The sequence below is a fragment of the Falco cherrug genome, chromosome 3 (assembly GCF_023634085.1).
Source record: "Falco cherrug isolate bFalChe1 chromosome 3, bFalChe1.pri, whole genome shotgun sequence".
Lineage (NCBI taxonomy): Eukaryota > Metazoa > Chordata > Aves > Falconiformes > Falconidae > Falco > Falco cherrug.
The window spans coordinates 33,778,955-33,803,726 of NC_073699.1; the positions used below are offsets into that span (position 1 = coordinate 33,778,955).

Here is a 24,772-nt window from a genome sequence, read left to right on the forward strand (position 1 = left end):
AGGTGGTGGTTTCTGAAGACTTCATAAATAAGTTAGACAAAACTTAAATTCGTGTCTGTGGAAACAAGTATTTAATATTGATAAGGTCAAGCTTCTTTCTATTTTTGAAGTTAGTAACATCAAATTGTTTTTAGTGCCACCAGTTTTGTGTGACAGCAGATTTGAAAGATGTTTAAATTCTAAAATTCAGTGACTTTGCCCTATTAGGTCTTCAAAATTTGTTTGAACAGCCTACAGTTAGACTAGAAACACTCCTACAAACTCAGAAAAGATACTAAAAAATCTTACAGCAGCAATAAGCATTTTAATTTTTGCTCCTTGAAATTGGAGGGAGAGGCAAGTGCAGTTTCCCTCTCTGCGTATTTCCGTTCCTTTGCAAACCAGTGGACTCATCTACCACGTGACTAAGGGAAGCACCCCCCAGACAAACATGGAGGTTTCTTTATAGATCTTGTATGAGATGTCTTCTCTGTGTCAGCGTTTCCAGTGTCATCTTCACATTTCTTTGTAGTCTTTCACAGGCTGTGTGCTGTTGAGATGGGAGGGCATTTTGGGAATTTCTACAGTAGTGCTGACAAAAAAACCCAGCATCAGCACTTGGCTGGAGATATGTATCCAGTGTATGTTCCTGTTTTGGGTCCAACTTGAGGGTATCTAATAGTTGATAGGTTTGGTTTCTAATTCAGCTTTGTCTGCTGTTTGCTTGATGAGAAGCCTGTAGATCAGTATGTAAGCCTTTTGCTATTTGAACATGAAGTTATATTTGCTTTAAAAAAGCTTAGTCATTTAAACCTCTACCCCTTACCCATGCCTTGAATTATAATTCCAAATTCATGTAACAAATCCTGTTTGTAATACTGAAGCCTTCCATTTTAGCATAATATTGTCATAAGTTAGAGCTCCAAACATTAGGGGAAGCATGCTTGTTTGCTCGCTGGTTTGAGCCTTCTGTTACTGAAGTTTCTGAGGTAGATGATAAAGGATGTGATTACGTGATCCAAATCTTGGGAGCCTGAACATCCAATAAACTACACCAGTATTTGCATTACCCCTGGAACTATTAAATTAACTTGGCCCAATGTTTCCTTCAGTTTACAAAACATACTGTTGTAGGCTAACCTCAGCAGGCAGCTAAGCCCCCTGCAGCTGCTCACTTGCTCCTCGCCAGCAGCGTGGGGTAAGAGAATCAGAAGGGTGAAAGTGGGAAAACTGAGGGGTTGACATAAAGACGGTTTTAACAGTTAAAGCTGGGTGCACAAGCAAGGGCAATTAACTTTGTGTTAGTTCTGCTGCATGCCATATTTTAACTTTGTGAGGATTGTGCCTTGTGGTTTCGACATTCAGTTCAGCAGTTTTCCGAGAGAATTTCTATGGTTTTCTTTGGAAGGGTAAAAAAAGTGCAGCAACTGATACGACATCTAAGGTTTCTCTGATCTGCCTCAACCCACAGTCTGCAAGTATGCCACCTTTTTGACAATATGATGCTCTTTTTCTAAAAATACATCTAACCAGAAACTTATCTTCAGATCTTGTTTCTTGCATTTTTTCTGTGTAACACAAAGTTTGTTTGAAGGCTTGTAGGGATTGCTTTTTTTTATAGCATTTATTGTTTACCCTGCTCACAGGAAGGAGATGCACACAATACTTAAAACTAAATATACTTTTTATTAGCAAGGCTTTTTAAAATACAGTCTTGTATTCAGCAGCTTAGCTGAACACAGTTTAAAGCAGGTTGAATTACTCCATGCGCCACTAAAACAGAGGATGGGTGCTGTATCCCTGCAGGAACATGCTTAATTCTCAGTTTAACTCACACGCGTTTCAGCAAACTTCGCATATTTCCTACATCAGTTGGGGAAGCCACTGCCTTTTTTGGCAAGATTACGACGATTCTCACTGTTGACATTTATTTTCTGTTTCTGTCCATTAACATCTCTGAGCTGCCCCCTTTTCTCCTTCCCTTACTCCCCATCTTCTCCCAGAATGATGGGGGACTGATGCGGCAGGGCTGGCCTCTCCTGCATCATTGCACCAGTTTCTGTATGCTGAAAGTGTCTTTGCTTTCAGTTTCAGTCTCCTCCATCCACCAACCTCCCCCCTGGCTTCCTCTGGAGGGCTAAGCCCGTTCACTACCTTCCTTCCCGACGTGTCAAAGAGGCTTTATTCCACGTGTTTACCGTCAACCATCCTAACTGAGACAGTAGCTGAAGTCTCTGCTATAGACCTACCTCCCACCCCCCCTCCCAGCTCTCCTCTTACCACGGGTGATTCCTCAGTCCTTATTTTCCTGCCTTTTCTCCTCTTCCTGCAAAACTGCTCCTCTTGCTCTGTTCCATTTCTTGAATCTGTCCTCAAGTCACATTTGGCAGCATCTGGTGTTTGATTCACAAATTCCAGTTGCATTCTGGTATCTCCTTAGAACTTCAAGCTAAATGTGGCAAAACCTGAACCGTCATCTTTACTGTTACACCTCTACTCTTCCTCTTACAATGCCTTTATAACCGCCATCTCCACATTCCAGGGAAATAGTTATGAAAATGCTAGACAAAATCAGATCTCCCTAACTGCAACTTTCACAGCCACTTGCTTTAGCGCTCTGCCCATACTACGCTGCCCCAGCTTTGACCAGCACAATCTCTCTCCAGCAGTGGGTACAGCACCAGATGCAAGCAAATCAACACCTTCCTCTTTTTGAATACTACAGCTTTCTGAACACCTCTTCCTCCCCGGTTTTTTTCCTTTGACTTAAAAATTCCCCACTTTTCCAAACTAAAAAAATTAACTTCTAGGTGAAACTTTTAATATTTAGCCTTCAGTCCATCATCAGTTTTCACACACGAAGATGAAACAAGCTTAGCATGCAAACCTTAGGCGGGCTTATCATCTAATCAAAGCTGTGGTTTTGCTCACAAGTTGCTTGCAGCTCAGGAGACTGTATTTCAGCTGATAGCAGATGTTCTGTACAAGTTGACATTGCTCATCTGAAAAAGGGGGTATGACCCAAGCATACTCCAGCAAAAGCAGCAAATGGAGGCATGACACACAGAAATTACATTTACATAGTATCTCCAGGTGTATCACGTGTGTGAACAAACACACAGGTAGATAAATACAAGCCTTTATCTTACTTAGAAGTAATTCCACAACCAGCATACCAATCCTAACAGAAACAGGCAAGATCAGAGTACTGACACTCCAGATTGTGCCAGGTAGATATAAGAAAGCAGGATCAGTTCTTAAACAGCAATAACTCAGAGTTCATGTAAATGCTGGTGCTAGAGTCCAAACTGATGAAAAAATGAACCATTCCCCTCTCTCCTCAGAGTGTCCCCTGGAACTCTGTCCAATCTCTTTGATTGCCTTGTCTTTAGCTTTATGTTTGTGGAGAACTTTTTTTACTTATTACAGCTAGTTAAAAAAGAATTTAAATTGCCAGGATTCCATACTACTTTGTGACTATTTAGCAAACCTAGTCGTTAGCTTTCTTTATGCTGGTATGCGAGTCCACAGAGGGTGCCCAGGAATATGAATCTGAATTCTAGTTTACTGAAGCATCCACTGTAGGCTGATACTTGTGCATTGCTAGTGATCCCAGAATAAAGAGATGGAGGAGGAAAATGAAAATTAGATTAACTTAAATCTCCACAACAAGTTGTTTCAAAAAGGATAAGAGAGCTAACAATATGAAGGTTGGGGTTTTTTTCCTGGTTTTAATGACTACTGATGACCTCTGCGTTTTGAGTTTGCTTGGTATGCCCTGTAAGTACAAAACTATCGTTAGAAAATCACCTAGCACATGGACAGATGTAATGTGAACGTAGGTTCAGGGTTTGCCTGAGCTGAAATGTTGTAGTGCCTGCAAAGACAAAATAATCTTTAAAACAGAGCTTATGTTCACTGTAATTACTAAATTATACTGTAAATGTTTTTTCCCCCATAATCCTTGTTCCTTACACCAATTTAATCCATGACCTCACAATTCCTTGTATAATCAAGCTTCAAAAATTAGTTAAAGTGAAATAACTGAAGTATACCATATTCCCTAAAATATGGTCTTTTTCAGAAGAAGAGCTGTTCATAATTCAATATCCTCGCTTCAAATGTGTACCCCTAATGTCACCAAAACCTTTCTTTCTCTGTCAAAGGATGTTTCAGTTTCCATTGTTTCTGGTAAATAGAATCAGGTATTATGGTTATTGCAAATAAAGCGTGACTTTTCTTTCAAGTTGGGCAAGGGGAAAAGGGGGAAGTAAGCATCCAAAAAGCTCTCACATCATTTGAGGTACTATGCTCCCATCTTGCTCTTATCTCAAAAAATAATCAATGATGACGGAACACTGTTATTGTAAGGTTCTAAAATACTATCTAGAATTAAAATGTAACAGTATAAACCTTTCAGCATTTGTTGTTCTGTAACTTCTTCAAAATGAAATCATTACTATATGGATGATAATAAAATCAAATTATTAGCTGCCTTTAAGGCATACATGTGCTACCTCTTGCTGTTCAGACAAGTTTGGGAGCTAGCACAGTTACAGCACAGATTCCGCCATTACATGAAAATACGCGCTTGCTTTCTCAGAATTAGAAAACATGGTTCCAGAACAACAGAGTCTCATCTCTTGGCACACCACCTTACTGACCCAGTACTACAGCTTCTGCAGCAAATATAATTGCTTCTACTTCCTATGTTGCGTGTTGCACTTCAGTGTAACTTCAGTTAAAAATACACGGCAACATTAGACTAAGGGCTCCAGCACAAAGCTCTGAAGTTACGGTTGGCAGATCTTGACACACGAGGGTGGGAGACCACCAGCCCATCAACGCTGCATAGGTTCACTTCAGCACCTTAAAGTTTGCAGTTCATATTGCTCAGATTCATTTCTGCTTTCTTCCCGTCATTCCTCACAGGTGATCACTTGCTGTCAGTGAGGACTCACTAGAAGTTTGCAAATTTTACACCCTTTCTTTCTCAAGAAGTTGGCCTAAAAATGGCCTTTTCTTCCTTTCAACTGGACATGCTGGTCGGGCCTGCCTCCAAGTTTGAGTCTTTATTTCCTCCAGCTTTGAATAAGTACTCTGGATTTCTGGCTCTAGCCTTCTTTTCATAGTTCTTGAGCTATGAGAGAAACAAGTTACTGACACCTACTTCTACAAATTTAGGTTTTTTTCATTATGCAACCATCCTTTATGAAATTAATCAGTTTAAAAAAGGGGGCCTACAGTCACCAGGCCAGAAGGAAAATACAGTATGACCCAATAATTTCCTAAGTGCCAAGGACTAGGGACATACAGCTGCAGGACACGCTCTGGTGTCCTTTACTCAATGTATAGGTACTGTTTCTGGGAGCTATATTCTTTCCACGCGTTCACTGACAAGCTCAGACACTGTTCTCTCTGGATTACTTGCAGAAACAATTTCTGCATTTACTCACCAGGGTGAAACTTAGCCTTACTCTTCCGTGGAAAATGTTTTAAGCAGAAATCAGTCATCTACTGGAACCTAAAAGAAAGACAGTGCCGTTTCCTACCGCCCTGTTGGGTGCCTTCATTAATAAGCACCTATCGTTACATCATCACATATGAGGCAGACTGTATGGGGAATTACTATGAAAAAATCTTACTCCCAGCCCAACAGCTCAATACTACTTAAATAATCGTAGCAGCATTTTATCTAGGAGACACATTCAGCATTAAGAACCAAACCCAAATGTAAGAGACATTTTCCCAGTAGCCTATTAGAAAATCTACAGTATGGGTTACCATACATTTACCAATTCTATAAACCCAAATTAAAGTCCTTTAGCTAAAAATTATATTCTTCCTGTCTGTATTTTAGTAATAAAAGCTTAAGTAGTAAAGCATCCTTTTTAAATCCATGATGTTTAAAAGCTTATCTTTCTTTCTGAAAGGAAAGCTGAAAGAAGCAGTCAGGCTCCCTTCTGGGAACTGTATTATACCATACAGGAAGTTCAGATGTTTGTTGGGGTTTTTGTAATCTGAGCAACAAAGTATTTCCCCAAAAGACAACTATTCAGTGCCAACATCTGAGCCACAAGAAATGCAGTCAGTATAATATAATGCTTTAGGTAAAAACTATCCTAAGGCAAAGCTTAAATTTTTACATTTCTCATTCTCTGAAAAACACCACAGTGGAGAGAAACAGGAATTTCTCTTGAAGAAACCCAAAAGTAAGAAAGTCCAGCTACAACTTTAAACCTAGCAATTCCTAGAAGAAACAGGATTATTTTTTTAGTAAAGCTTTGATTGAAAAAAGTATTTTTATACTGGCTTAATAAACATGACTACCGAGAACTTCTCTGCCCAGCTAAGGGCTTCTCACATGCAACTTTTTAATCCAAAAATACATGCAAGATAAAAGGAAAAATAAAGAAAGACAGTTAAACCCCAAGGTACTGTAATAGTACAGAATTATCTTTTACTGCAGTAACAGGACAGAAATCTCTGCTACAAATTTTTCACTACAACACACACAGCTTTTAAGTAGCTGCAGCAGCTGAAGCTAGAGATTTGGCTGTTTGAAGCTTTTTTCCCCTTTTTCCAAAATAAGTGTAAGTAAATGGCCTCCTTTGTTTTGATGGTTTCACATGACAAATGAAAAAGTGGTAACATGCTATGATATGTTGTATTCAGACATTTATCTCGACACAAAACTCAAGGAATTTAATAACAGCACAGATGTGTTCCCAACATATTAACTGCAATGAAGTTCTATAATCAAGTATTCAGCACTTACAAAACTGATTTTCAGTTAAAATTATCAGCTATCACAGGTTTAGGATAGATTTATATATAACACAGTTTCGGCCAAAGGCAGCAAATTATAGAATCTCAATTCAATTATGAATAAGCCTAGAATTTAGCATAATTAAAACCAGCTCAAATATCAGTATAAAAAGTATCTTAACTACTATTGACAATGCATTGTTAAATCCAACCATGGAGGCAATGTGGAAATTAATATAAATGTTGCTTCATTTGTGTTCATTTTTATGCTATTAAGTTGGCTCTAAACTAAAATTTATTATTAGTAGTAGCATCATTTCATAAATTACTTTGGACTTCCTTTGAAAATAGTCATTTCAGTCCTTGCATACTTTACCTTTTCAACTTGTATGTCCAAAGTCTGAGTAACTTACTCAGATGCATAAAGGGCTGCAGCAGCCACAGAACCCCATAATTCAGTAGGCACAGAAAAACAGGCATTTATTGCATATTGGTATCTACAACTTATGAAAGTTAGACAGCTGGGAAACCAGCAAGCACTAGCAGTTTCACAAAAGTCTAAGCCTAATTTCCTTTTTAAAATCTGTTCAAGTTATAATACGGAGATTTTAATCATGCAAATACAATACCTTAAACTAACATGAAATTCTTCAACACAAAAAGCCCTCAACAAAAAAATAAATAACATCTATTCCATCGCATTGGACCTGAAGTAAAATGTTTGGTAACAAATCAGTTAAAACCAAGCACTTTTTGTCTATTGAGAGTTCTGGAATATAAAGTAAGTTTTCGAACAAGCTGATGCTTGCCTCACTATGGTGAAAAATCCATGAGTGTGTTTAGGTAAACTAACTTCTCTAAAACCCAGCAAATGAAATCTAGGTCTCACATTATGGAGCAGAAAGGTGAAACTTCAATTCAGAGGTAGGTACAAGTTAAGTCTTTGTCTTTCATAACGAGCTTTAAGATTTATAGGAACTATGGCATGTTTGTTTTGGGTTTGGTTTGTTTGTTTTTTAGCTGGCTGTGAGATATAACCCTTTTTCAAGTTTCAGAAACTGCAGGCTAAAGTAGTTTTAGTGTTATGTGCTGCTCTAGAAAAAAAGAGAAATAACCAACACTTGCTCAAATGGGAGATGAGGATATCTATCACCCACCTTCATCAGTCAAGTGATCCCATTCAGTCTTCCTGAGCTAGGAAGCAAAAAAACCCTTAATTTTTCTTATGTACTTAATTTTTCAGTAGTACACTAGATATTCATTATATTGACACTGTAATAAGAGCACTTACATCAGTACTTTATTGTTTATGTTAATGAGTATTCTCAGAAATGTACATACCACTGTAGGGGAACATCTCAAATCTTTCTGCACTCCCCCAACTATAGGCATAGAGTGAAAAAACATTAATGGATTGTGTCAAATCATGTGTTAAAGATTAAATGGGAATGCTTATTCTTTTATTCCAGTTACCAACTAGGATAATTTAAAATTGTAGAAGAAATCCTTCTTATAGTAAAAACCATTTTACTAAGTGCTCATTCCAAGTATTACTGTATTACTATGGCAAATAAATAAAATTTTTCTTTCAAGCAGAAGGTTCCAAATTTGCTTTGGGACCAAGAATCACTTTGGACTATGCAAGCTTTCTGCTTTTAGAAGTTATTTTAATTTCATGGTAAGAATATTTTGTCACGTTTGACACTAAAATTAAAGCCACTCTGGTAGGCATTGCTTTTCCCACAGGAAGTCTGCTCTTTTAGCTGAGCAAGAGATGACAGGCAGGTCAATATAAGTTAGTCTCATTTTCTGTTTATCTGGAAGTAATGCCAGTTAAGTAGAGATCAGTTGTAATAGCAGATCAATTTTTTGTATTTTGAAAAGGTGAAGTATTGTAGTATCAGCATCCTTTACCAAGCAATACAAGCGCAGGTTACTTGTATACAACAGAAATGTGACTGCTATCAACTTTCTCTGTCAGTGAGTGTTCTGTTAGACTACATCTGCAATTCTGTATGTGAAAGTTTCTAATGTCTCATTTATGGTACCCCATCACCTCCTCCATCCCCACTTTCAATCAACTCATGTTTCTTCTTTTGTCTTATTGCCAAGCATCGCGCAATGCCCAGTGCGCCTCCTTTTAAAAACCGTACAAAGTTGTCTCCCACCAGAGGACCTAAAGCAAAGAGGTTAGCTTCTTTAGTGCATTCATAAGTGTATGGATCAATCTCTATAGGATTCCCCTTGCACGTGATGGGCTGGTTAGAGTGATGACCTATGCTATGTCCTTGGTCCTTTAGAAAGAAAAGATTTGGGTGAGAACCTATCAGAACTAAGGCTACAGAAAACTTCAAAATTTTCTTCAGTCCGGAGGCACTCTGAAGAACACACTTCATTTCAGGCTTGAAGGAAAGCACATTGTGTTCAGGGAAACTTGTGTAAGCAGAATGTAGACTGGAGTCCACCGTATGGGACTGAGTACACATCATATGATAGACCTTATGGTATTCTGGGTAAAGCTTTTTAGGTAATTGTTTGAAAATTAGACTTGTATCAGTAACTCTTCTACGAAACACATGGATTACTGGGATGTTGTTGTTGTAGGCACACAGTACTGCATCAGCTGCTGTAAGTCCAGCACCCACAATTAACACGGGGTCTGCCTTCCCACGTAACTTTCCTTTGCTGATAGCAGCTCCGAAGTCAGACATGGAATGAAGCACAAAAGGAAAGTCTTCTCCTTCAACTTGAAGTCGGCCAGGAGAATCAAAGGTTCCTGTGGCCAGAGCCACATTCTCAGCAAAGAGGCAGAAGGGCACATGAGAACCATCCGTTGCTCGCTGATAACCTCTCACTTCCCAATTTCTCTTAATCAGTGATTTCTGTCCATCTTCCATTTCCAAATGCTGTGTTGACATATTTTCATTTAGTTGACTTCTATCTTCATCATCCTTTCCTCGGTAAAGCCTGGATACTGATGTGATGTAAACATTGTCTCTGAAATTCTTTTGGAGGCCCATGACTTTAACATAGTGTTTATAATAACAAGCTATCTCCTCTGGCATTACTCGATCACTCTTTATATTTCTGAAACAAAATTAAATGGTTCTGGTTAATGTACAGAAATGTGAATATCATGTATCACACACTACATGGCAGTCAAATTTAAGATAACTGAACCTTTATTTGTTCTCTTGATTCCTGATATACAAGACAATCTGACATTTTTAATAGCTGTAAATCTTTACCATGCAAAGTGATAAGGTGATTAACAAGTATAACAAAACTCTGCAGTATCACAGTAGGTCTGTATGGAAGTGTTTTACAAAGCCAGTTTAGCATCACAACGGTCAACAATACAATACTGGCTAAACTTGTACTCCGTGAGAATACACTTGATTAGGACATAAGTAACTAAATGTTACAGTAATTGTTAAGTGCTGTTTTTTAAACCCTAGGTTCCATGTACTACTGGAGGCAAGTATTCTTTATTATACTCTACAAAAGACCTCTCCCTTGGGTACAGGTAAGTTCAGTAAGTATCAAATCAAGTTGTTCCATATCACAGGAATGAACAATGCAAGTATGACACGCAACCTTAATACAACTATGTAAAGAGGATTATCATGTCCAAGTGTCCGATAAAAAATTTTTTGCACTGTAATCCTCACATTACATCTATGCTTTTCCAATGCTTATTGCATTCACATGTATGAAAGAGTAAGCTGAAAATGTAATTATTTTGAACAGGTGCATGAATTTGTGCTTCTTTAGAAGTAAGCTCTAGGAAGAAGGCAAAAGAAACAGTGAATATCGGGATTGCCACTGAATTATGCTTAAAAGCATATTTACAGGAAATCAAGATACTTGTTATCATAGATTAACAAGTTAATAGCATATGTACTTCTAAATGTTCAAGTTGCTACTCTGAAAATCCTGTTGAGATATTTATTGAAGAGGATAATGCTACAGTGTGACACCTGTTGCAATGAAACTTCAGGAACTATTTTACATGACTGTAAGTTTTCATTATCATCAATACTTTTAAATATGTTAGTTTAGTTGTAGTATAACAGGTCAACACTGCTGGTTTTAGTATTGTTGAAAACTATAATATAAACAAATTAGCTTCAGATAATAAGCAGCTTATGGGATTTCAGTTAATAAGGATGCAAGATTACTGTGGTTATCTAAGAAAGCAGTTAAAGAACAAAGGTACAGCTTCTTCACTACAAGTTTTGTCCTGAAATGAGTAACAGTCTGCCCTTAAAGACATATGCCCAAGTAATTCTTCTTTGCCCTGTGTGGTACAAGAACAACTTCCTTTAATTTTGCTAGAACAAAGTCAGGAAAATTAAAATTCTAGAAAAAGCTTATGTAGAGTGTTCCTAGGTTCATCTGATGACACAGACCTTTATGAACTAATTATATAACTGAAGTAAGAACAGTGAGCTTGTACAAGACAGTAATTTTTTTCCTTTAAACTCTGATCAAAACTGCTCACGTAACAGTACTCCTTTGTGAAATGCTGCTAAAACACACCACTGCTTGTATGTATGCTTTTGATGCTCTTAAAGCAATTACTCTGGCTGACCACTGTCCATTTTTTTCCATCACAGTACATACAGCAGAATAATTTCCAGTGCCATCAGGCAATTTAACAAACAATACAAGAAGTCTCCCTTTGAACAATGAAGTTTGAGTGTTTTCCAGTTCTTAAAATAATGTTATCTGGATTCTTAGAGCAACTAAGTGACCCTACTACAATTATATATACAACCCTAATTATGCAATATCGTTACCTGCGTTTGTTAGCTGCCCACTCCTTAAAGGTGAGGCCAGGCAACTCCATCCAGTCTCCAAAACTGATTGTTAGCATAGAGCCTTCCATGGACTATGGAGAAAAAAACCCCAAGATGCATGACCAGATACATTTAAAATGGATACATTAATGTAAAATACAGTAACATTTTTCTCATTGTACTCATTCAGAGCAATAAAATACCAGAACATAACAATACCAGGACATGACATGAAGCGTTGATGAACTGTGGTCATGTTACAGTTAGATACTGAGCAACTACATTATCTAATAAAGCAGAAGGTGAAGACAGAACAAGTGAAAGGGAAATCAAAAGCAAGCTACTTAACATACAAAACAAGAAGAAAAAAAAGTGAAACTAACACCATATGGACACATTAAGATTTAAGATTTTGTACTGAAGTACCTGGAAACAATGCAGACGAGAAAAAAGTCATAGAAAATACTCTTCATTATAATTCATTAAATTTAAGCTAATAAAAAAACCATATAAGACAACAGTAATGGTCACAAATCCCCAAATGAAGGACAATCTTTTCCTTATTTTCTCATTTCCCCAACATATCTGGGCTTTGGTAATTAAGCAGTTGCAACTGAAACTGCCATTACTATCTAAACCAGCCTTAGATGGTAAGAAAAACCCCAAACCATAAAATTATCAAGTTACCATAGAAGTGATAGGAAATTTTTACTTACATGCCAAGCCCCACCAGGTGGTCCTTTACCAAGCACTATATGGGGAATATAATTATGTTGTTCTAGCTTCCAGTGCAAAACAGGTGGGTAGTCATACCCAAAGTCAGCATCAGGATGAAGCAATGTATCAAAAAGCACTGCAACTGGGTTTGAAGAACGCCCTTCGAGGCCTTCAGACAGGTACTCCAGATCCTAAAATATGGAAAAAGTGGTATGTTCACACAGCTTCTACTGTTCATCATGTTATTCTGATGTACAGAAGTTGAATTTCAACAGAAAACACAATTAGTTCAAGCTGCATTTTAAGCAGAGGTATTTAATGCAGAGATTCAATCAAAACACTTTTCAGAAAAAACTGCCATGATTCAGTTCTTCTATAGGTCTGAATAATACATTTCACTCATGCAAAAACTACATGTTAATCACACAGTAATACTGGGGCAGGTTAGCATTTGAAATTCACTTTAAAAAAGAAATACAGGGACAAATACTCAGAGATCAGAGCAACTTAGTGACACTTGCATTTATAGATAGGAGACTCCTTTTAACAAAGAATTACTAGTATCTCTAGGAGCCCCATTTTGATAAAGCAGAAAACTTTGTAACATGTTCACATTTCAGCATCTATTCATCAGCCGTGTTCTAAAAATTTTACAATGCAATAGCAAATATTTGAAGAGAGACTACAGTTTTGAAGAAAGAATTGGGGGAAAAAAAGAACCAACACCACAAAAAAACCCAAAGTCAAACAACCCCTACTTCTCCACTACAAATACATATGCATGTTTGTATTTCAAATAAACTAGTCACACAGACAATACAGTTAGTGATAGCATTGTAAGTAGTCAATCAGTAGAACAGTGAGGTAAATAGAAGCAATAACATGACAAGCAAATGGACAAGGGGGGAGAAAAATAATGAAGAAGATTTAACTAATCAAATCAGAAAAAACTGGGATTATATGAGGGTAACAAATATAGCAGAAGAGCAATTGTGAGTACAAGACAAACACTGAAGGATACATACTGTTGAGAAAAGAAAAATGGATTGTGTTTATAGAGGATATATGTCCCTTACGTTACTAAAAATGAAGTCTTTATGAGAATCGTACTTTTTAAGGAAGATTTTAACTTCAAGTATGTTAGCAGCATGTGTTCTTTGACAATAGTGCCTGAACATCCTAGGACACGAAAGCTGGAATTCCTGCATCAGCTACTCACTGACCAAGTGGTGCTTTAGATACTTCTGGCAAGTAGTAGGAACAATGCAAAGGGCAGATTGTAAAACCAAAACACCATAAACAAAAAGCCCTCAAAAACCACAAAACCCACCACATGCCCCAGGATTGGATCTAGTGCTCATGAATTTATTCTATTTAAATTAACAAAGTAACTTGTTAACACATTAGAAATACCCTTAGATGAGTAGGCTGGCTCTTCACAATACAATCTGCAGAACTGTTTTGGATAAGCAGCACTTAAAGTGTATTGCTTTTCATCTGAAGTGCCCTACATATATAATTTGTTACAAGCCACTGAAGAAGGTATATACTGCTCTTTATTTTACAGGTAGAAAAAAAGAGAGGCCAAGAGATAAAGCTTGTTGTTTGAGACCACGCAGTTACTGAGCTTTACTGCGGTCTAATTCTCTATGGGGTGAGAATATTAAGCCTGTTCTTGTCTATGGCACTATTTATGTAAATTGCAAAAGCATTTTAAATAGGATTGTTAAAGAAAGCCTACTGTTTCATAATCCAGCTTGCAGCAGGAAAAGAGCTAGACAAGCTGGTAACCAAAGCTTACTTGATCAACAATGGAAAGATGTCGAGCTTCTTCTAATTTCGTATGTAGAATGGGGTTTGGGTGTATAGCTTCAGGAGATAAATATGGCCTGTATCCAGAGAGCAGGTAAGAAAGACATATTCCCGAAGGTCCATTTCCTATTAAAGAAAGAAGTTACCGCTTTAGTAAAAATGCCAATAAAGTTTCTGTCGCTAAATAAGCAGCAGCAAAATCATATTAAAGTACTATAATGCGATACTATCCTGATTCCAAGCAGCTTATAAACTTCACAGTAAAATAAAGGCTGCCATAGGAACTTCCTCCAAATAAACTGAGCAGAATCTTTTCCAGATAACAAGAAAAGTACATATGACTGTTTAAATGATGAAAGAAAATGCATATAAAGGAGTTTCATAATTTAGTATGTCGAAATCACTATTCTTGTGTGAAAATGGTTCAATGGATAAGATCTGGTCTGCCTGTCAATCATAGTGATACCTGAATATTATTGCCACCTTACAACATTGCCTTCCTACTTACACTGGGTACTGTAAAAACACAGAACAGAAAGACAATCTAGAGCATATGCTCTTCAGGTCTTCCCATAAAATAAAAGGAAGTAAGAGACAAGCAGAAAGCTGGAGACTGCAAGTCAGATGAGAAGTTACAGACACACCACAACAGCAATGTAAAAGCTGAATGAAGACAGTTACAGTAGGTAAGTGGTGAAGTACAAGAAACTCGTAAGACCACATTCAACATTAAGCAACAATATAAATTCAAACATCCTTCTATATCCTTTTTGTAGCATTCAATTAATATATGTGTATTATTGCAACTTTAAAACTTTTCAAAATGTTATTGAAGGTGTGAAATGTGTGGGACCAAAACACTACCGTAATTATTTCTATTTATTTGACTAGTATTAAACAAAGTAGCGGACCATATCTATGACATGCAAATATGGAAGTAATATTCATGTTGCAAAGTCAGATAACAAAAGCTAGGGAAAGGTAAAGTCAGGAAAGTATAGGCTCTGGTACAGAATTTAAACATGTGACTATGCACTGTTATTTCTATAGCTCCTCGTGCTCATTAACTGAATGAAAAGCACAGTGTTCTCCTAATGAGGCACTATTCAGTATTTTGTCTTTGTTTTCTAACTAGAATGGCACACATGGTATTTACCACACACTATTCAAATTCTAGGGTAAAGACAAAGTTACTAATTTATTCGTGTTTTATACAGCACTCATTGTTAGGATGTTAGCTCTTCCTACCATTTCAATTCTTGATCTGAAGAGTTCACCCGTCATGTCCTGTTCCCCATCACCTCTGCACACGCTATTTCCATTACCTGTTAACAATCCCAGTTCTCCAATGCCCGTCCCTTCTCCATTTTCTGATTTCCCAGTCCCTAAATCCCCCATCAGTTTGCCGAGACCCTGTTCATTCCCAGCCTTTTCATACATCAGATCTCTTTTTACTCCTCCACTAGACTACACTCATCACTCTGGTCCCCAGTGGCAATATATCCCATACTTTATCCCAATGCTGCATGCATAGACCAGTCACTGCCATGGGCTCCAATAAAATCATGTAGGCTCACTACAGACGAGTTCTTCAAAGGCTGAGACTACAAAGTTAATAGAAATCTTCAATAAGCATGTTTTCTCCAAAGGCCTAAAACCTGACTAAGTATGTGAGACTGCACAATGGCTCCTATCAAACAATCTTGTTTCTGCACCCAAATATGGAGCCAAAAATAGAGTGCCTGTATACTGTAAGAACCATAAAACACTGGAAAAGACTAAGCAAGCCGTGGATTTCTACCATTGGGATCTTCAAGACAGTTAAATCAAAAATCTGTAATAAAAGTTTTACGTATTGCTGATCCTGCCTATATTATCCCCCAAACCACTTTCATTCCTATTTTACCATTTACAAAAAAGACTATAAACAATCTTTCAGACAGTGAAAATGCTCTTCCTTACTCTCACACTGTTCTACCCTCCCACAAACAGATCAGCATGAGATAGCTGGCTACGCTTCAGTCCAGGAAGTAAAGCTTAAAACAGATGCACACCCCTCCTGTCACCCACTTGCCACATGAGACGGATGTGAGAGAGAACCTTAGCAATACACTGAAACCATCCAGAACAAAATCGTATGAAGTTCTGAAAACACTATTCATACCTATAGTTCACAAACACTCCCATGACAGAGTCCATTCTTAACTATTTTTGGAATTACAACTTGGACATGGTAAAGAATTTTGTTTCTTTTTACAAGTGCATAGCTAGATTTTTTTTTCCTACCGGGGTCTAAAGGACGCTAGTCTACAATACAAAGAGAAAGAACCGTGCCATACCCAAGGATGCCGTGCTAAAGATTATTTATTCCTACTGGGTAAGACTAAAAAGAACCAAATGGATTGCTAAAGTTGCCAAAACAAAGGCTGGCAAGGGCCAAGGAAATTACTGAGGATGGGATTATGCTAAGGTGAATTACTGTCAGTAAACTCCCTAGCCACTCCCCTGGGCCCATCCAGAGGGCCCATCCAAACCCAGCTCCTATTCTTGGGGCAGACTGTGTCCAAGGGAAAGAAATTCCCTTGTGGATATGCTCTCAGAACACAAGATGAAGGTTCAGCTGCAATTAGACTTGCTATGATTTTTTCATGACATCCTGGGCTGGAGGAGGGGGGGGGGGGGGAGGGGGTGCGCGCAGGGAACCCCAACAACTCTCTTTGAAATGAGAAATGTATACCTGAAGAGTTCGCTCTTTATTTACACACAATGCCTCCAATAAAGGCTCTGATTGCAACTGAGATTTTATTATAATACAGACTTTAGATATACAATCAATATACCCCAAAACCCCATGACCCTGTTCATTTAAGGAGCAGTTAACATTTTGTGTGACTAGCAGCAGAGGCTTCTCCCGATCAACAGTCAACTACAGTCCAATCATATTTACATTATGTGTCTACATGTAAAGCAAATAATCAGCTACAAACATCACAACAGCCTTGTCATTCAGATGAAAATTTAAAATGTTACATTTACACAGTAACGATCAAAACTAGTGCAGAAGATGGAAGTGTTTAGTGCAGAACATACTCTAGACTTAAGAGCTCCAGCATGAAATTCTTCAGTCCCAACTCATTCAAATGGAATGTATTAATTTTTTCCCAATATCTTGAAGACAGGTACAGCACCAAAGTTACTTACTTACTACACAGTAGCTTAGCACCCTACGCAGAACTGCAGTACAATATGCAGCACAAGCTTAGAATCAAATCTTAAATAGGACATTACAGAGGTAAAAAGGAGATGGTTAAAGAAAGTTAAAGAAAGGGAAATATAAGTTACTGCTCCATCACTAACTATTTACATATGTGCCATCTTTTTCTTTCTGATAATAAAATAGTGCAATGAGAAGATGGCAGCACTAGAAAGTACACAGAGATAATTAAAGCACTAGACGGTGTGTGTGCGTGTGTGTGTATATATACATGTATGTATATAGTGTGACAACTATTTTTGTATTCTTCTACATTATTAAATCATTCTAGATCCGTTTTAAGGCTCTTCAGAGAGCCAATGAATTAGTGATAAGAGGCTGCCAATCGAGAAGATCTGAAGTGTCTCAAACATTATCTGTGAAAAATCATTTGGGTACTGTATTTGTTTTTCAAGAAGAAATAGTCAAGGCAGCTGCGTTTAGTGTCAGCACATACAAAGGCGCTCTAGACAAAGTAAGTATTGAGCACAGGTATTTGCATAATGCATATTTGTAAAACTAAACAGTGAAAACTGAGTCATTAACCATATGGCAAACCTACACTAAGGTTGACAAAATGCCAGAAAACTGTTGCTCTTCAACTATGATACAGAACTGAGCAAGTGATTCATGTCTGTCACATCCACATAAGTCTATTACATGAGCACTATTTTAAGCTATCATGAAGAGAGCTTTGCTAACAGGCAATGTACAAACACCAGTCTTTCAAAGTTGTGGAGACTTACTGTGAGCACATTACACTGAAATATCATTCTCTGGAATCTCTGCTTGTTTGCAAGTACAGTTAAAGCTGTTGGTTTGCTGTAGTCTCAACAGCTTTGGACTATATTATTGAAAACCTTCTTTACTCCAGATCTTTTCTTTATCCCCTCATCAAGGTACGGTGGTAAGGAGCTGGTGACCAGCTGTTGCTGAAAAACCTTGGCCCAGTACAAATCCTCCTAGCACTCTCAATTAAGCTACATACCTAAGGAGCTTGCTCCCTCTGCTATCCTGTCATTCAGCAAGATGTTACGAGTACAAGCCCTTAACTAATTAATTGAGATTACAATGTATTGTTTTAAATTGGTTGGATTGACTTGGATTCAGCTTGGAAAAGATGGGACAATATTCAGACGTTAGTGATGGGTGCAACAAAGAGAAAGGCAATCAAGGAGGGAGGTTAACATCTAACCAACATACAGCATAAATTTTACGTTATGCTTTTCACTGTCCCGTCTGACCCTACAAATTTCTACTCATGCCATCAACAACCTCCATGTTACCTGAAGTAGACATATCATGTAAATCAAACCCAGTGGGATCAACACTAGAATCAAAACAGTTCTTCCATTAAGACACATGTATCTGCTGTCAAATAATGCAGCTCATTTTGTCAAAGCACAATCTGAAATCAAATTACTCCACTAGCAAGTCCCTTAACATAATTTTATGGTACTTTTATTAATCATAACAACTGTATTAGTCTAATAAACATATTCACTGCAAGGATGCTAAGCATTTGTTATTTAATGATAAATGACTTCATGCAGCAGGTCTATAAAGGCAATGACAGTGACAGAGATTCTCAAAAATGTGGAAAAAAACTCACCTATTATTACTACAGGCAGAGTAAGGAGGGAATCTCCAGGCAGAACAGTTTCTTCAATTAAAGGCATTCTTTTAATCTTCCTCCCAAGACTGTCACCAAAATACTGGACAAAGGAATTCAAAAGCTGTCCTTCTGTTTCAGGGCTGCTGTAACTTCTAATTAAGGACAGATGGGAAAAAACTAAAATGAAACATTTCAACTGTCATCAGAACAGTCTCTTCAAAAATAAAGTTGCTTTTGATGCTTTACTTTAAGAGCTATGGAACTGGCAAAACCAAGACCAAAATAGATACGCTTCATCCAATCTACGAAATTTTACGCTTCAGCACAGCTTTTCTGACAGAAGATTTTTAAAAAGTCCACTTTCTCCTAGAAAGTCTACAGAAGCGTAACAAGAAGGCACAGATGGTTCTGCTGAGATGCAGATTTCTAATTTCAGTTTATACAAAGCCAAAAAAGTATAACCAACAAGCATTATTTTGATCCCACACACAGCAAAATCCATTCCTCATTATCCTTATCAGAAGAGGATACACACTGCCTAGTCAATTAACAACTCTAAGGCCAACCAAAGGCTGAAGGAATAGCTAAGCTACAAGAGCAGCGGTTCACATCCCTTCCTACCTGCTGAGCAGCACAGAGGACTTTGCCTCGACGAATTTCTGTTTGAGTAGAAGTAAGGCTGGTTAAAGCTGCCAGTGGTTTGAAGACAGAGAAAAGTGTGAGCCCTGTTAAGCCTTAGACACAGTGCATTTTACTACTGTTAAAAGAAAGATTTTCATAAAAGGAATTGCCATGCAGTCAGGTCAGCCACTGTGCAGCAGACTGCTTCCACCCCCAGTTATTTTCCTAGATTTCTCAGTTCTTTCTCTGCAAGATCTACTTTGGTTGCTCTTGTTAACTCTTCCAAACGTGCTTCTAGACTACGAAGACTTGGTTTATATTGTTTGTTGTTTAATTATTCAGGAGCCCCCTCTGAAGCCTTTCCAGTTCATTGAAAAAGCATGCACTATCAGTTTAGCTAGAAAGGCAGGGGCAAATTAACAATACTCTGTTATTAGCAGTTATTTTACTGTCTTCAAAATAAAGGCAACTTTTTCATTAAAAATACCTCAATCAACTGATCTAAACTTTTTCTCTTTACAAACACAGTTTTAATTATTAACTGAATAAATGAAAGTACTCTTATTTATCTCCCAAGAATATCTTAAAAGCTATTTTATTATTTCAGGAATTATTTTCTACACTACAAATTTCTATTTTCTACTACTAAGGACCAAAAGCGTAAGACACTGATCCAATTCCCATGGCCTTCAACAAGCCACTTAAGCTACATGCTGCCTCAACTCCCCCAACACTGAAGGTTCTGCTACATATTTCAAAAGCCTTTCCTCAACGGGGGAAGTCTGAAATAAACTAGAGGCAGAGCTGTACAGTAGTAACAGCACCAGCACACTGTAATACATCTCTCTGACGGTTATTTCCTTGTTAAAAAGGGTGAGAAGCTATTCTAAGAGTGTTTTTATTTCAGAAAGAAAGTACTTGATACTTTATTCCCTACACTACAACAAACAAAAGGTTGCAAATTACGTGCTTACTGTTTGTTTACAGCTGCACATTAGCTCTTGGTGATCTTGGAGACAGGCAACAAATACCAGGAGCTAGATGAAGACAAGCAGAAGTCAGAGAAAGGGTATCTAATTATCATGCTGCTTTTTTCACTTCCTTTTAGACTGGCACAGGTAGACTATTATTTTCTAGCCTTTGCTCAAAGTGAACTAAGGCAAACTACACTATGCTTTGCAAACGAGCCTTAAAGGGAGCACATATGTTTTAGCGTGGTTTTAATACACTTGCTGTGCAAGATGGGAGATAAAAAACAAAAGAAACATTTCAAAAACTCTTTTATGGGATATATGCGCACTGCTTTAGGCTACAAAAGAATCCGTAATGATAAAAACAGTTGGTTCTGTGCAGCTTAGATGGGTAGAATGTGATATCCTAACTGGTTTAGCATAGAATCTAGATGTGCATAGAAACACCCGCATGCAACAGAGTTTCTCAGCTATTGTGCACATGCAGCAGAGGAAGGACTGCTGTCAGGAGCATGTTCTTCCTTTGCAAGGACATCATGCCAGAGCTCAGTAAGATTTTAAGTCGGGGCCACCATCTTCCTAACCTCTGCACAACACTGAAAGCCACCAAGTACCAGAAGTTTTGATCTTGAAAAAAAAAAGCCATGGCAGACAGCTTTGCAGTGCCGGGGATTTGGTAAGAATACCTCTCGGGCTATAGTCCTGCAGAGATGCAAGTGGGCACAAGGATGAGTCAGTTCCAAAGCGAGTGCTTACTTTACCTTCTGCTGGTCATACCAAATAACCTCGAGAATTACGTTCTGTCAAACACCTAAGTTTCAAACGTGCTTGAGTTTGTGGGCTGTTTTTTTCAATTTTTGCCCTTTTTAGTGCTTTTCAGTTCATTACTTTTTTTAATTCATGTGAAAAACCCATTAAGAGAAAAAACACTTCATACACATACACGTTCTTCTCCCTTTTGAAAAAGAAAGTAATTCTTTCATAACAACTGCCCTCATTTGCTGCAGGTTATTAAAATCAGAGCTGCCTTTTTCAGGTAGCCGTTTTGAAAGATCCTAGAATTCCCTACATAGTTCTAGAAAAAAAAAAAAAAAAGCAAACTGACTGTAGTGGGTGGTTAACAGAAAACTCGTTATATAAAAGGAATTTAAATTTGGTCTCCATCTGACGTGTTAGGAAGCAAATTTAACACCGTGGGATTGTTGGTTGGCTGGTTGTTTTGGTTTTTTTGTTTGGTTGGTTGTTTTTTTTTAAGTAACGCAGAAAAGCGATGCCCATCAGGGCCGGGACCCCCGACGGCGCAGCGCTCCGCACGCAGAAGCGCCCCCGAGCATCAGCGGGCGCCGGTCCCCTCCCAGCGCGGCCCCGGCGCTGCCCAAGGTCACTGCGCGCCTGCCCGCCGCGCCACCGCCAGCCCCTGCCCACCGGCCCCGCGCTCCGCCCGCCAGCGCCGCTGCGGCCGAGGGGCGTGCGGCACCGGGCAGCCCCGCCGCCACGCAGCAGCCTCGCGGAGGCCGCAGCACCGGGGCGGCGGCCGCGCTCCCCGCCCGTCGGTGTCGCCGTCTTCCCCCCCCCCAGCACCGCCCCCGAGCCCCTCAAACCCGGTCCCCCGGCTGCCGCGGCGGGGAGGGGGCAGCAGGCAGCCGCCTCGACCCACCGGCCGCTCGCCCCCGCCGCCTCACCTGAAGTGACCGGCCAAGGAGCAGCGGCAGCACCACACGGGCATGGGGAACGCCGGCGGGCCCGGGGCGCCGGCGGGGCCCAGCGATGAGGCTGCGGGGGGACGCCGCACCGCGGCTCCCGCTCCTCCTCCTGCCGCCGCCGCCACACTGGGGCCCGCGCGGCGCCGTCCCTCCTCCCCGCTCACATGCGGCAGCGGGTCACACGCGGGAGGAGGAGCCGCCGCCAGCACCGGGAGGGCGGGAGGAACGGGCGGCGTGAGGAGGGGAGGGCACCGCGCCGCTTCCCCCTCCCAGCCCCGCCGCGGCCCCGTGCGGCGGGGGTAGCCAGCGGCGCGCCCGCTCCCCGCGGGAGTATGCGGGATGCGCCGCCTCCGCCCGGGGAAGGCGGGAAGGGCAGCCCCGGCTTGGCACCGGCGCGGGGGAAGGGTGAGCGGGAGGGCGGCACCGCGGCAGGGAGACCCCTCCTCGGGCCGGGGACGAGGGCGACGGCAGGAGGGCCTCGGCGCACCGCCTCCCCGGAGAACGGCGAGGGCCGCTTCCCGCCGCCGCCGTGTCACCGCCCGCCGCCCCTCCGAGGCGGGGCCTCCACACGCAGGCCGCGCCGCCTTCCCGCCGCCGGCCGGGGCACACCTGCGGCTTGGTCGCGGCCGGTGGCGCGGGGAGCGGGGGCTTCGCTTCCTGAGGTGACTTTTGCCGCAGGTTGCGGTGCTGCTGGCAATGGCGGTTGTCACCCAGGCTGCCGCCCGGCCCGGAGTTCCCTGCCCTGCCCTCTTAGGGTTCACGTGCAAAATGCGCTTGAGGAAATTAACAGAAATCAAAGCCGTTCAAAAAATGTCGAGGCACCGTTTGACTCTTAGCCATCTATTTGGGAACAATATTAATACGTGTTCTGTTAGCTACTCGAAATGGGGTCTTACGATAGGTAAATAGTTTGCAGGTGTGCTTATTTGAGAGAAACCGTTTCTTAACCTGGCCTTTCCCCAGTCGGGGAGCGGCTCAGAGGGGCAGGACCCCTGCAGGTCCCCTGGCCCAACCCCCTGCTCAAGCAAGGGCAGCCCAGAGCAGGCTGCCCAGCTGTCCAGGAGCGGGCCTGCTGGTGTTGGAAATGTATCTCCAAAAGTGGAGACTTCATGACCTCCCTGAGCAACCTGCTCGGGTGTTTTGACCACCCTCCCAATGAAAACGTCTTTCCTTACGTACAAGTAGAATTTCCTCCATTTCATTTTGTGCCCATTGCCTGTCATTCTGTCCCAGGGAACCACTGAGAAGAGCCTGGCTGCGTCTTCATCATTCTCTTCCATCACCTATCATGTATTTGTACATGCATAAGATCTCTCCGACACTTCTTTTCCACTGGCTGAACAGTCCCAGCTTTCCGAGCCTCTGCTCATATTAGTCAGTCTGCTATCTAAGACACCCATGTCTTACACTGGTTTTCTCTCTCAAAGCAATAAGGGAGAATGCTAATAAAATCTACGACTGTTTATTTAGTTTTTCACACAAACTTAACAATTTGAAATGTCTTCTGTGAATCTGTTCCATAAATCCACAACACAGATCTTGCAAGGCTGTAGATTTACTGTGTCTGAAGCGGCTGTTGGTAGCTGACAGTTCAGTTTACCTCTAGGTTGTCCGTTCCAACACTGTTAGGATGGTAGTCAGCAAATAATTAATAGCATCAGTCTCAATCCCACTAGAAAGGATGGAAAATGCCAGATGAGTGCTACTGTAGGCTGTGTACCTCAGCTTTTGTCCCCTGTATAGCCCCAGACCAGGACTGCAAGTGCAGTCAGTAAATAGATGCTAGACAATGAAAGTTTAATATTAGTAAGACTGTACCTGACAGTTCAAAGAAGTTTCTAAGAACAGAAGACCCTGACTTCTAGGCGGCTGAGACGGTGGAGTTTGTCTATTGTGATTACTCAGAACTGAGACGTGCAGAACCTGAAGCGATCATCCTTGAAAGAAAAAGTAAAATGGCGAAGTGGTCAAGATATAGAACAACTTGTGAAACCGACTGTCAAGATAATGACTAATAAAAGACTTGTTTGAAACCAATAGATTAGGTAATGCTTTGTAGAGACTATAAACGTAGAGCTAAAAATCCTGTAACCTGGTCACTCTCTGCGGAGGTGACCCAACGCTGCTGGACCGACTAAAACTGCAAACCTAGAGTAACCCATAAGAGTTTGAGTCTCTTCTTTTACAGGATGGCTTTATATTTATTAGATATGTGCTCTATAAAAACTTAAGGCAGAAGAACATGGGAGCCGAGTTGTATCACTGAGGAAATACAGAATATTGATACAAAATCTCTTTAGAGAGTATGAAATACATCCAGCTAAATACGTTGTTCTTTGAGTATACCCAGGACCAGGTGTAATATGTCTTTAGACTAGAACTAACCACGTGAAGTTGTCTTTAGCTTGCTCTATCCCCAGAATACTGCCTTCAGTTTAGGAAATTACATGAATGATTTATATGTTGACCAGTTAATTCATGCTACTTGAATATTAATACAGTTTCATTAAAATTATGTTCTCCTTTACAAC

At 40.1% G+C, this 24,772-nt stretch overlaps 1 protein-coding gene across 3 annotated transcripts; it reads right to left on the reverse strand.

Annotated features, from left to right (window-relative positions):
• Nucleotides 1–6,316: 6,316 nt before the first annotated feature.
• Nucleotides 6,317–22,749, reverse strand: OSGIN2 (oxidative stress induced growth inhibitor family member 2). Of its 3 annotated transcripts, XM_055704589.1 has the most exons (7): nucleotides 22,221–22,749; nucleotides 20,542–20,604; nucleotides 18,944–19,098; nucleotides 14,068–14,204; nucleotides 12,266–12,457; nucleotides 11,550–11,641; nucleotides 6,317–9,834 (listed from the first exon to the last, which is right to left on the reverse strand). In XM_055704589.1, the coding sequence occupies exons 3-7, from the start codon at nucleotides 19,008–19,010 to the stop codon at nucleotides 8,787–8,789; spliced, it is 1,536 nt and encodes a 511-aa protein (XP_055560564.1). In that variant the 5' UTR covers nucleotides 19,011–19,098; nucleotides 20,542–20,604; nucleotides 22,221–22,749; the 3' UTR covers nucleotides 6,317–8,786. The 3 variants fall into 3 exon arrangements, with proteins under 3 accessions (XP_055560564.1, XP_055560563.1, XP_027669985.1); XM_055704588.1 differs by lacking the exon at nucleotides 20,542–20,604; XM_027814184.2 differs by lacking the exons at nucleotides 20,542–20,604; nucleotides 22,221–22,749 and adding an exon at nucleotides 19,568–20,492.
• Between the last annotated feature and the right edge of the window lie 2,023 nt (nucleotides 22,750–24,772).

What these genes read in the sequence shown, in the direction of transcription:
- OSGIN2 (XM_055704588.1), bottom strand. Translation starts at nt 22,264, where the DNA reads ATGCCCGTGTGGTGCTGCCGCTGCTCCTTGGCCGGTCACTTCAG. An exon ending in ATCTTTCCATTGTTGATCAA is followed by an intron (nt 12,458 to 14,067) that starts GTAAGCTTTGGT and finishes TCCATATTTTAG; the next exon opens with GATCTGGAGTACCTGTCTGA. An exon ending in CACCTGGTGGGGCTTGGCAT is followed by an intron (nt 11,642 to 12,265) that starts GTAAGTAAAAAT and finishes TTTTCTCCATAG; the next exon opens with TCCATGGAAGGCTCTATGCT.